The sequence below is a fragment of the Rhagoletis pomonella genome, unplaced genomic scaffold, assembly GCF_013731165.1.
Source record: "Rhagoletis pomonella isolate Grant_MI unplaced genomic scaffold, Rhpom_1.0 Rhpom_scaffold_00003, whole genome shotgun sequence".
NCBI lineage: Eukaryota > Metazoa > Arthropoda > Insecta > Diptera > Tephritidae > Rhagoletis > Rhagoletis pomonella.
Window position 1 is genome coordinate 23,234,638 of NW_023458557.1, and position 13,843 is coordinate 23,248,480.

The 13,843-nt window shown below is 39.2% G+C and overlaps 1 protein-coding gene across 1 annotated transcript in view; it reads right to left on the reverse strand.

Moving 5' to 3' along the window:
* Positions 1-315: 315 nt before the first annotated feature.
* The window catches only part of LOC118736115, a 92,436-nt gene continuing 78,908 nt past the window's right edge, over positions 316-13,843 (reverse strand). The window contains exon 3 of the mRNA XM_036466215.1: positions 316-786. Within this exon, the coding sequence (XP_036322108.1) occupies positions 316-786 (471 nt within the window). The remainder of the gene's footprint in view (positions 787-13,843) is intronic.

Sequence of the window (13,843 nt, forward strand, 5' to 3'; positions counted from 1 at the left end):
GTCGCGAGTAATTTCGAAAGTATACCGGTTGCGAAGTTTTAACCTTTGGGCTGCTGTATCGTTTTGACTAAATTTGTTTATGAGTAATTGGCGTTTGCGACAGCAAGGTGCGTACGGTACGGCCATGCAATAACTGAACAGGCGTCTTACCTGCAGCATTGGGTACTGAGCGATAAGTCGATAGGTACTTTATTAAAGCAGCGAAAATTGGCAACCCATCTTGTATATTTTTTAACATTGCCGTTTAAGAAGTACGCACAAAACGCTCAGCTAAGCCATTTGACGCCGGGTGGAAAGGAGCTGATGTGATATGCTTTATGCCATTGCCGGCACAAAATTGTTTGAACATATCGGCCGTTTACTGCGGCCATTGTCGCTGACTATCGTTTCGGGGAGCCCTTCAATGGCGAATATAGCGGAGATAGCAATAATGGTGTCAGCTGTCGTCGTTGTTTTCATTTGTGTCACGTAGGGGTATTGAGAGTACGCGTCTACGCACACGAGCCACATACAATTGAATATAGGGCCGGCAAAATCAATGTGAACACGCTCCCATGATCGCATGGCTACTGGCCAATTACTGCACTCGCAAGGTGGGCTAGATGAGTTAGTTTTACAACTTTCGCACTCCTTAGCAACGTTTTCGATGTTTTTGTCAATACCGGGCCACCAGCAGTAGCTGCGCGCAAGCTGTTTCATCTTCACAACACCCCAGTGGCCGTCATGTAAAAGCTGCAAAATGCGTTTACGTAATGCAATTGGAATAACAACTTGGTTTGCTTGGCCCTGCAAGTAAATAATGTTATTATTAACAGTTAAATAAAGCTTTTTGTTGAAAAATGGTCACAATTATGTCGTCTAGATAATTGCGTGAGTTCCCCAAGAGTATGGATTTTTTTGTTGCCGAATCCGAATATCGACCTATTACACTGGCTAAGTGGTGGCGTATTTAGTTTTTTGTAAGTTTCTAACGTTATAATAGAAAGAGACGCTCCGGAATCCATCTGGAACTTTATTAGTTTATTCATTACTTTTAAGTCGATGAAACTTTTATTTTTCTGCTGCTTCACGACCCCAGTCACGGCGTAAATCGTTTCTATTGTATCCACCTCATTGCACCTATGTTTGTTGTTTCGCTTGGAAGTTTTCTGTGTGAATTGTTGCTCCGTTGTGTTTTTCTTCATGTACTTGTTCGTACCTTTCGCCATGCATACCGGTGCTATATGCCCTACTCTACCACACTTACGGCACACAGCGTTTTTAAATTTAGACTGCTCGCGGCTATGTGAGGTACCACAGCCTGAGCATGACTTGTACACACTCTGCTTGTTATTGTTACTAACCCGAGATGTACGAGAAGCTTTTGAGTTTTGAACTGCGTTTACCAATGAAGTGGCTTCGCCAGAAGAGGCCGACGGTTCCTTGAGAGACTGAACTGCCTTCGTTGTGCTCTCAAATGATTCAGCTATGAGTAGAACTTCTGCTAACGTTGGGCTACGTTTTTGTAAAGCAGAAGTTCGAACGGAATCGTGCGGAGTATTTAACATTATCATATCTCGTATCATCTCATCAATGTACTCATGAGCGCAATTATCGGCATTACAAACAAAATTGCACTGAAGGGCTAACCCTCGCAATCCCACTCTTTGTAGCTTTGGTTCGGCTTCATGCTACATTCGTTAAAATTATAACGCGCAGAAATCACGTGAACTTTTTTCTTGAAGTGGTCTGACAATTTTACTATTAGATCGACATAGTTTTGCGTTTGCAAATCCTGACTGCCGAGAAGTTTCTTCAAGAGCTCGAAAGTGTCGCTTCCCAGCCACGACAAGATAAATGACTTTTTCTTTTATGGTGCGCAGACAGCGTATGCAAGAAAATGTTGGTTCAACTGTTCCAAATAGGAGTCCCAACTTTGGAGTTCCTTGTTGAACGCGTGGAATGATGGTACCATGGAACCTTCTACACGTCCACCAGCTTTGTCTCTTAGAACAGACTCCATCCACACTTTTTGTCCATCAAGGATTTTTTTGGGTAACCTCCTGCTGCTGTTCCAGAAGTTGCTTGAAAAACACATTGTAAGTGTTTGCAGTTGCTTTTTCGTCTGGCGTAATTATTTACCGAATCGAAAATTGCTATGTTTGCAAGGCTTATTTTTTATTTTTTTATCACATGCGATGCGTTTTTACTCCTCGTCGCCAGCTGATAAGTCCAAGTGAAACAAGGTGTAATATGCAACTAAACTTTATTAAAACTAAATATAAGTAAAAGCTTAAATATCAAGAGGTTTAACATTGCCAATAACAGTTGTTATATACTTGTAGTTAGAGTATAACAGAGTATGCATAAGTATACATACATATGTTCATGTACATATTAATTCAATGTTAACAATGTAGCCAGATTAAGCTAGTTCTTTAAGAGTATTTACTAGCAAAGCAATAGTTGAATATGTAACAATTTCAAATACAGTAATTGTATTTATGAAAATTACGATTACGAATACTTTAATTGTAATTCTAAAAATAAACAACAAAAAACGTGTTTTTCTAATAGCGGTCGCCCCTCGGCAGGCAATGGCAAACCTCCGAGTGTATTTCTGTCATGAAAATCAGGTTTTTGCTAAAAATGCAATCGCATTTCGGGTCGGCGTAAAACTGTAGGTGCCCCCTTTGAATGACAACATCAAGGTGGACAGTTAATCATAATAAACTCTTATTGGAAGTACTGCCACCACGAGTCTGTGTAGAATATTACAACAATTTCAAACAAATATGCGAACACATAACTTAAAACCATTTTGGTTTATCAAAATCGATATTTGCTCTAAGCAAAGCTAATTTCTCGATTACTGTAATCGTAATCATGAATTGCATGATTTCGATTACTTTAATTGTAATCCTAAAAATGTAAAGATTACGACTGCTGTAATCGTAATCCTAATTTCCATGACTACAATTGCGGTAATAGTAACTTCAAAATGTTTAGGTTTTCTATTACTATAATCATAATCATAAAAAGTACGATGACGACTACAGTAGTCGTAATCGTTGAATTTTAAGGATTACAATTAAAGTATTCGCAATCAAGCTTTTTATAATTAAAATTACAGTAATCATAATACTGAAAATTTTCGGGATTACAATTACAGTAATCATATTCAACAATTTTTATTGAGCTCGAGACCATTTCTTAATGAAAATTTATTGTGGAAAAGCAACAATAATTTGAAAAAAATGGTAGAAGTGATAGCTATTTCGGAAATCACCACATTTCCTCATCAGACTTCTTTCAGTAGGCTTCGAACCGACGATCCCACTGACTCAGCCAGTTGCCTATGCACCGTGCTAGGTACGCCTTTTAAATGGCCTCGAGCTCAATAAAAATTGTTGAATATAATTGTTATAAGGCCAAAAAATAACAAAAACAAATAATTACATTAATCGTAATCATAAGTAATCAAAATATAATCGTAATCATAAAGTGCCCAGCTCTGCAAACATCAGTTTTGAATAAATTAGCTTCTGTGTTTACTGATTTATCGAAGATTTCGTATTTCTCTAAATTACCGTTATATGGGATGTGGGCGTGGTTATTGTCCGATTTTAAAAATTTTCAGCGATTTGGTATGTTGTACAAAGGCTAACAACTGTGCCAAGTTTGGGACGAATTAGTGTAGCAGCTACCAAGATCTATACATGTAATCATAAGTGAGCGTGGCTACGCCCATTTTCCAAAAATTTATAACACGCTTATTTTACGTCTAAAAGTCGTTGTAAATGTCAATTTTGAGTGAATAAGCTTCAGTAATTACTAAAATATCGCAGTATTCGTATTTCTGAAAACTACCGTTATATGGGGAGTGTACGTGGTTACGATCGGATTTCGGCTATCTTCAATACCAACCTACCTTGGGTAAAGGGCAATCTGCCTAATAAATTTGGTTTAGATATCTAAATTTTTGCTCGAGTTATCGTGTACACGGACGGACGAACGGACGGATAGACAGACATGGCTTTTTCGATTTCTCTTTTCTCTTTCTGATCATTTATGTATACATTTGTCTATATCTATCTCGATTCGTTTTGGCTGTTAGAACAAAGTTATAATACCCTTGCGCACAAGTGCGCTCGAGTATAAAAAACTGTTTAATATACGACACTTTTCTAAATGGACTAAAGAGTAGAAAATGATATTTCGCAGTCCCATAGAATTTGTTTTGATAACTTTTGATTTTGAAATTTTAGCAAAAGTGATTACAACCAATTTATCAGATTGAAAAGAAAGACGTGAGGCGTATGTAATAGACTTGAATTGATAAGAAAAGTAATATATCGTCACGTGAAATGCAAAAAGACGTAACAACATCTTAAATGAAATGGAAAAAGTCGTGAATAATATTTTAATTATTTTTTTTCATAAAATGATGTGAGGAGTTGTAATTCGATGAAATCCATCATATAAATCAAAATTGAATTTTGAATTTTTCATTAGTTATGACTTTTTGCATTTCAACGATGATGTTTGTTACATCTTTTTGCATTTCAGGTGACGATATGTACTTTCGCTGTAGAAATTTTAGGTCTATGTTATGTAGTTTGACTATTGTCAGTTAAGTCTAATGCTTTGTATGGCGTGCAATCTCATAAATTGTTTATAATGACTTTTGCTAAAATTTCAAAATCAAAAGTTATCAAAACAAATTCTATGGAACTGAGAAATATTATTTTCTACGTTTTAGGAATTTATAAAATTGTTGTATATTAAAAATATTTTAATTTTATTTATTTGTTTTTTAAATAAAATGTGTTATGGTTTTCTATATCTATACTAATTATATAAAGAGAAGTCCCTTTTTTTGTAACAGGTAATCTCGTGAACGGCTGGTCCGATTTTCATGAAATTTTGTACATAAATAGCTTTTAGTAACCACTATGTTTTAGGCAAAAAAAATTTTACTTTTTTCGGGTAGGTGGACCAGGGAACGGTCTATTCGAAAAAATCTAATTATGGTCCGATTTGCTTAAAATTTGGTACGTAAGTAGCTTTTTAGCATATATTAGTATATATGATCCATTTTTTCCGAGAAGTTAACCAGGGACCAATCTATTCGAAAAAATCTTATTTACGGTCCGATTTGCTTAAAATTCGGTACGTAGGTAGCTTTTTTCCTGGATAAGCTTATAGATTCCTGTTTTCCAATTTTCATGCAATTTCGAATATAAATAGCTTTGAGCAACGGCCATATCAAGGGGCGAAGATTTTTTTGCGCCAATCAGAAACAACGGATACTGTCAAAATATAATTATAATATATAATAAATCTTAATAATCTTAACTAATATATATTTTTAAAGCCGTTTTTCAGTTTTCGCAAGGCTCGAGAGCGGCTGAACCGATTTTTTTGAAACTGCCACCTGCCGCACGTGTCCCAAGGATGGTTTTAGGCTAAAAAAAAATCTATATGTAAAGGGGGCGTGGCACTTCCCATACAAACCGAATTTCTCATGCTACATATCTCTGAAAGTGTGCATGGTAGAGTTCTGGAACTTGGTATGGAGATATACGAAATCAATCGCATACCCTTGGAGAAAAATTTAAGCTATTGAAAAAGGGGTGTGGCATCTCCCATACAAACCGAATTTTTCATATTGCATATCTCTGGAAATTTTTTGGTAGAGTTCTGGAACTTTGTATGGAGATGCACGAAATAAATCGCATACTCTTGTAGAAAAATTGGAACTATTGGAAAAGGGGGGCGTGGCATCTTCCATACAAACCAAACTTTTCATATTGCATATTTCTGGAAGCGTTCATGGTATAGTTCTGGAACTTGGTACGGAGATATACGCAATCAACTCTTGAGGAAAAATTGGAACTATTGGAAAAGGGGGCGTGGCATCTTCCATACAAACCGAATTTTTTATACTGCCTATCTTTGGAAGTGTTCATGGTAGAGTTCTGGAACTTGGTATGGAGATATACGAAATCAATCGCATACTCATGAAGAAAGAGGCAGCTGTTGGAAAGGGGGGCGTGGCACCTCCCATATAAATCGAATTTTTATACTGAATACCTCTGAAAGTATGCATGGTACAGTACTGGAACTTCGTATGGAGATATGTATGTAGTTGAAATCAAGCCCATACTCATGGAGAAAATTTGGGATATTTGAAAAGGGGATGTGAGGCCTACAAACGTACCGACCTTTAGCTATTTTTCAATGTATATTTTAATTCTTCTGTAGGTGTATTTGTGAGTGAAATCCTCCTAAATGGTTGTACGGATTTTGACGAAACTTTTTGTGTGTTTGAGTGGGTCTCTGGATGGTTTAGTTTCACAATTTAATCCGACAGTTGGCGCTGTATTTGAGTTATTACTAAAAATCTTATTTATGATCCGATTTGGCTAATATTTTAAATATGTATGCAATACTATTACAAAAACGTGCTGCCAAGTGGTGCTGAAGTCAAGTTATTACTAAAAATAGCCAAGTGAGAAAAGTGGCCGTGAAGGTCAGATTAAATCGACCTGTTGCACCATAGGGTATATCAAACGCTCCTGCGTTGCGATTGCCCAATGGATGTGATTTTCCAATATTATTATGCGTTCAAACTTTTAAGGTATTTCGTCTGAAATAAGTATATGTATATTTCATTTCTGTAGAACAATGATTCGCACCCATTTTGAAATTGCCACCAACTATACTGTAAAGCTTCTAGGACATTCACTATAGAACCGGGTCGTTGTTGCCGCCAGTGAGTGAAGAGGAAAAAATTTATTTCGCTTTGCGAATAACCGAGCTATGAAATGCCGCACAACTGGAGAATTTCAAGAACTTCTTCACGGATATAACACTTTCCTTACGTTATTTAAAGCGGCAAATGACCACCAAACCATAATCTTAGCAGACGAATGTGCATATGAAAATTGTAAACGTGAATTGTTGGTGAAAATCTTGGACCAAAAAGTTTCAATAAAATATATAAAAATTTTGGGCGGGACGAAGTTCGCCGGGTCTGCTAGTTAAATAATATTTCAATAAAAAGTATCGAAGTTTTGTGCTATTGAATCTACAATAAAGATATTTCTAGAGAAAAGAAGATTTTTTTCCAGTTTCAGTAACCCCTTTATGGTTTTTGAAGATTTTATTATCACTTAAAAGATATTTAACAAAAAATTTTCTGACAACACTGATGCTCTATAATAATGCAATAAATAACAAGTAAGAAAGTCTAAGTTCGGGCGGAGCCGAACATTAAATACCCGGCGCAAGTATTAAATATATGTTTTTTCACCTTTCCGAAATCTACCGTTAGATGGTAAGCCGGGGTGTATCAATTTTGAGTAAATTAGCGTCCTTCAATTTCGAAATATTGAAGTTTCAAGCATTTCTGAAATTTACCGTTATATGAAAAGCGGCCGTAATTTTAGTCCGATTTCAATAATTTTCAACGTTTTGCTTATATGTGGCAAGCACAATAACCACACCGAGTTTGGTACAAATTGGTAGAACGGTTACCGATATACATATATGTGATCATAAGTGGGCGGTGCCACGCCCATTTTCCAAAATTTTACCATAAGCGTATTTCTTGGTAAAGAATTGTTGCAAGCATCAATTTTGAATAAATTAGCTTCAATATTTACTGATTTATCGAAGATTTTGTATTTCTCTAAATTACCGTTATATGGGATGTGGGCGTGTTTATGGTCCGATTTTCAAAATTTTCGTCGATTTTGTATGCTGTACCAAGGCCAACAACTGTGCCAAGTTTGGAAGAAATTGGTACAGCGGTTACCGAGATATACACATGTAACCATAAGTGGGCGTGGCTACGCCCATTTTCCAAAAATTTATAATATTCTTATTTTTCGTCTAAAAATTATTGTAAATATCAATTTTGAGTGAATTATCTTCAATAGTTACTAAAATATCGCAGTTTTCGATTTTCAAGAAATTACCGCTATATGGGAAGTGGGCGTGGTTACAGTCCGATTTCGCCCATTTTCAATACCAAACTATTAAGGGAAACCTACATACCAAATTTCCTTGAGATATCTTAATTTTTTCTAGAGTTATCGTGTACCCGGACGGACGGAGAGACGGACAGACGGATGGACAGACAGACATGGCTTAATCGATTTCTTTTTTCAACCTGATCATTTATGTATACATTTGTCTATATCTATCTCGATTCGTTTTGGCTGTTACAAACAACCGTTATGTGAACAAAATTAAAATACCCTTGTGCACAAGTGCGCTCGGGTATAAAAAAAAATATTTTTCTATAAAAACTGTGTGTTTCTTTTACATACATCATTGGCAATACTATACAAATATTTCAATGAGAGTAATTGAATTTCATTTCGTTCCGCTCCTCTTACGTTTGAGGAAAGGTTGAGAATTCAATATTTCCATATTAAAAATGTGCCTTATAGCTTGAGAACACCATCAACGGTTATTTGAGATGCATTTGAGAAGTAACGCTTGGGATTTGAGAAAAGGATTGATTCTCAAATGCATCTCAAATTGAGATTTAACAAAATTGTTTATTGGAAAAGTGCATAGTACACTCGGTTACATAATTTTAAGCTCGCCACATATTAGCAAGTTTTGACTATTTAATTTCATATTATTTAATTTCATATATTTTCTTATAAAAATATTGTTCATTAACATCATACAAATCAGAGCTGGGTAATTTTTGATTACGATTACATTTTAATTACGATTGCTTAATTGTAATCCTTAAATTTTATATGATTACGATTACTTTACTTGTAACCATAAATATTACCATTATGATTTGAATAATTGTAATCTTAAAAATTTAAGGACTACGATTACTGTAATCGTAATCATGAAAAACATGATTACGAATACCGCAATTGTAACCTAAATATTTTAAGATTTCAATTAGAGTAATTGTAAATATGAAAATTACGATTTCAAATACTTTAATTGTAATCCTAAAAATTATATGATTATAATTAATGTAATCGTAATCAAGAAAATATTGATAACGGTTTTCTGATGTTCTGTAGAGATTTAGTAGTTAAATAAATGAGCGAAACTTTCACCGAAAATTGTGTAAAATTGATTTGAAGTTGAAGTAATACAGTTACACAGTGGCCACTGTGATGTAGTGGTTAACAGTGCGCGCTACCATCCCGCGGGGCCTGTATTCAAGCCCGGTTCAACCCAACCTCAAAAAATAAACAACAAAAAACGTTTTTTCAATAGCGGTCGTCCCTCGGCAGGCAATGGCAAACCCCTCAGCGTATTTCTGTCATGAAAAACAGCTTTTCCAAAAAATACAATCGCCTTTCGGGTCGGCGTAAAACTGTAGCCCCCTTTGAATGACAACATCAAGGTGGACAGTTAATCAAAATCAAACCTTATTGGAAATACTGCCACCACGAGTCTGTGTAGAATATTACAACAATTTCAAACAAATATGCGAATGCATAACTTAAAACCATTTCGGTTTATCAAAATCAATATTTGCTCTAAGCAAAGCTAATTTCTCGATTCTTCTTTCTTCTTCTTTTTTGGCGCTGTAACCGCCTAAGCGATTTTGGCAGAGTTCAGCAAAGCACGCCAGTCGTTTCTCCTCTGTGCTAACAGACGCCAATTGGAAACGCCAAGTGAAGCCAAGTCCTTCTCCACCTGATCTATCCATCGCAGTGGGGGCCTCCCTCTTCCTCTGCTACCACCAGCGGGTTTCGAGTTGAATACTTTCAGAGCTGGAGCGTCGGTGTCCATTCGAACGACATGGCCAAGCCAGCGGAGCCGCTGTATTTTAATTCGCTGCACTATGTCCATGTGGTTCTAAAGCTCATACAGCTCATCGTTCCATCGTCTGCGGTACTCGCCGTCGCCAACGCGTAAAGGCCCGTAAATCTTCCGCAAAATCTTTCTCTCAAACACTCCAAGAGCCGCCTCATCGGATGTTGTCATTGTCCATGCTTCTGCACCATATATCAGCAAGGGCATGATGAGTGACTTATAGAGCATGGTTTTCGTACGTGGAGAGAGGACTTTACTCCTGAATTGCCTACTCAGTCCAAAGCAGCACTTGTTGGAAAGAGTGATTCTGCGTTGGATTTCAATGCTGACATTATTATCGGTGTTAATGCTGGCTCCCAAGTAAACGAAATTCTCTACTTTCTCGAAATTGTAACTGTCAACAATGACGTGGGTGCCAAGGCGCGAATGTGCTGACTGTTTGTTTGATGACAGGAGATACTTCGTCTTGCCCTCGTTTACCACCAGACCCATTCGCTTTGCTTCCCTATCCAACTTGGAAAAGGCAAAACAGACTTCGCGATTTTTGTTACCGATGATGTAAATGTCATCGACATAAGCCAGCAATTGCATGTTCTTGTAGTAAATTATTCCTGAGCAGTTCAGTTCTGCAGCTCTTATTATCTTCTCCAACATCAGATTAAAGAAGTCACATGAAAGGGAGTCGCCCTGTCTGAAACCCCGTTTTGTGGCGAACGGCTCGGAGAGGTCTTTCCCAATTCTGACGGAGCTGGTGGTATTACACAGCCGTATGAGTTTTGAGGGGATGCCAAATTCAGACATAGCGGCGTATAGGCAACTCCCTTTAGTGCTGTCAAAAACGGCTTTAAAGTCGACAAATAGGTGGTGAGTGTCGATGCTTTTCTCGCGGGTCTTTTCCAAGATTTGGCGTATTGTGAATACCTGGTCTATGGTGGATTTGCCAGGTCTAAAGCCACACTGATAAGGCCCAATCAGTTCATTGACGGTGGGCTTCAGTCTTTCACACAATACGCTCGATACGCTCATCATCAGTAGCGCGCGGACGTGTTTTTTATCGCTCTGTGATTATTGCATTCTACTTTGCATAGTTCGTTTAATCCAACTGTGAAATGAGTGTAAACATAAACTTGATAACTTTTCCTTAAACTGAGTGAGACAGTGACTCTGATCCTACATATTTCCTGCTATTATCTGCCTCTGAAAATGCCGTGTATTTGTCGCGATAAGGTTGAGCGGTCGCAACCTAAAGTGCAGTGTGCTCAGTGCAATGAACTTTTGCACTTAGATGGTGTTAAAATCCAGCCGGCTGACCTTGAGTTTTTGCTTAAAACTGGTAAGCATTTTCTTTGTGCTAAGTGTGCATCTGCTCGGCGTGACTCCCTTCGCACGCCTCCACCTTTCATCGATTTGAACGAATCAAATGCAGCTACATTCAGCTCAACTCCCATAGAAGCACCAACAATCTTCCTGCTCTTTCATCACTTCATCAACATGCACACTCAACTGCTTCTGCTGGCATTGAAATTTTCCAAGAAGAGCTAATCAAAATCTTGAAGGAACACACATCTCAACAAACAAAAAGTTCTACAGTTAGCGCTAAATGCTGATCCCGCGGTAGTTGACCCGAATGACGGGGTCACCTTTCTTGTGGATTGGGCAGAGCACACTTAAATTCCAGTCATCGGGCATGAGTTCATCTGACCATATTCTGCACAAGAGTTGATGCATGCACCTTATCAACTCCTCGCCGCCGTACTTGAATAGCTCAGCTGGCAGGCTGTCAGCTCCAGCAGCTTTGTTGTTTTTCAGCCGCGTTATTGCTATACGTACCTCGTCATAGTCAGGCGGTGGAACGTCGGCTCCGTCATCATCGACTGCGGGCTCGGGTTCTTCTTCTCCACAACTTTCCGTGCTGCTACCATTAAGTAGGGCGGAAAAGTGTTCCCTCCATAATTTGAGTACGCTGTGGACATCAGTTACTAGGTCGCCGTTATTGTTCTTACAGGAGTACGCCCCGGTCTTGAAACCTTCCGTAAGTCGCCTAACTCTCTGGTAAAATTTTCGGACATTCTTCCTGTCGGCCAGCATTTCAAGCTCTTCGCACTCACGTATTTCGGCCATTCTCTTCTTATTGCGGCAAATACGTCTCTGTAGCGGTCCCACATAGCACGCGTTGCGCCCGTTCGCAGCGTGGCCCTGTAGGCGGCATATTTTTTTTCTGCAGCTTCCTGACACTCCTCATCGTACCAGTTGTTCTTTCGGGCTCGCTAAAATCCGATTACTTCTTCGGCGGCGGTACTTAATGAGCGGGAAATGTGGTTCCACTGCTCGCATATGTCGGTTTGTTGAAGAGTGCTCTCTGAGAGCAGGTGTGAGAGTCGAGTAGCGAAAGCGCTGGCTGTCGGTTGTGATTGCAGCTTTTCGACGTTAAGCTTTCCTTGCATATTTGGGCGCACATTTTTTTCTGCACAGAGGCGGGTGCGTATCTTGGCTGCAACAAGATAATGGTCCGAGTCGATGTTTGGGCCTCGAAGTGTGCGTACGTCTAAAACACTGGAAGCGTGCCTTCCGTCTATCACAACATGATCGATTTGGTTTCTCGTTTTTCGATCCGGAGACAGCCTTGATGGATCTTTTTATGCTTGAACCTAGTACTGCTTACTACCATGTTTCGGGCCCCGGCGAAGCCGATCAGCCTCAATCCGTTGTCGGACGTTTCGTCGTGGAGGCTGAATTTTCCGAAGGTGGTTCCAAAGATCCCTTCATTGCCCACCCTGGCATTGAAATCGCCTAGCACGATTTTGATATCATGACGGGGGCAGCGCTTGTACGTGCGCTCCAAGCGCTCATAGAAGAGGTCCTTGGATGCCTCACCCTTCTCTTCCGTCGGGGCATGGGCGCAGATGAGCGAGATGTTTAAGAATCTCGCTTTGATGCGGAGTATGGCTAGACGCTCGTCCACTGGGGTGAACGACAGTACTCGCCGACGGAGTCTCTCTCCCACCACAAATCCAACACCGAATTTGCGCTCCTTTACATGGCAGCTGTAGTAGACGTCGCAAGGCCCCAGACATTGCTTGCCTTGCCCCGTCCACCGCATTTCTTGGATGGCGGTGATGTCAGCTTTTGTCCTTACGAGGACATCAACCAGCCGGGCAGAGGCACCTTCCCCATTAAGGATCCGGACATTTCAGGTGCATGCCCTCAAATCGTAGTCCTTTAAACGTTTGCCGTGGTCGTCACCATAAGGTGCGGTCTCTTCCGAGGCTTTGCCTTGCTTCTTCACTGGAAGTGGTTTTTACGTGGCGGGTCCCAAACCCAGCGCACAACCCATTGCTGGGACGGGGGTGGTTTCACAACCAAATACACGTTTATATAGCGAGTCGCTTGTTCCAAGCAGACACCCGCTTGCAGCCGCACCTACTGGTGAACAGACGCTGCAGACTTTAGTGAGCCCTTAAACCGAATAAGTCAGAGTGGCCCCACCGAAGCTCCCTCTCTTTCTGCCATGACCCAAGGCTCCACTCGGATTGGTTACCGCATCTCGCACATGGGTTGCTCACGTTGCCCAGAGTGCGCGAACGAGAACGCAAGAGCCGGGATTGAGTATAGCCATGCAACATACCCAGCGCAACAACTATACCCCATTACACTCCCGAAATGCCTATACCCCATTGCACTCGATTACTGTAATCGTAATCATGAATTGCATTACAATTACATAGGATTACAATTAAATACCAAAAATTTAACGATTACGACTACTGTAATCGTAATCCTAATTTCCATGATTACAATTACGGTAATAGTAATTTCAAAAATTTTAGGTTTTCGATTACTATAATCGTAATCATAAAAAGTACGATGACGACTACAGTAGTCGTAATTGTTGAACTTTAATGATTGCAATTAAAGTATTCGTAATCAAGCTTGTTATAAATACAATTCCAGAAATCGTAATGCTGAAAGTTTTTGGGATTACAATTACAGTGATCGTAATCCTAAGTAATCAAAATGTAATCGTAATCATAAAGTGCCCAGCTCTGATACA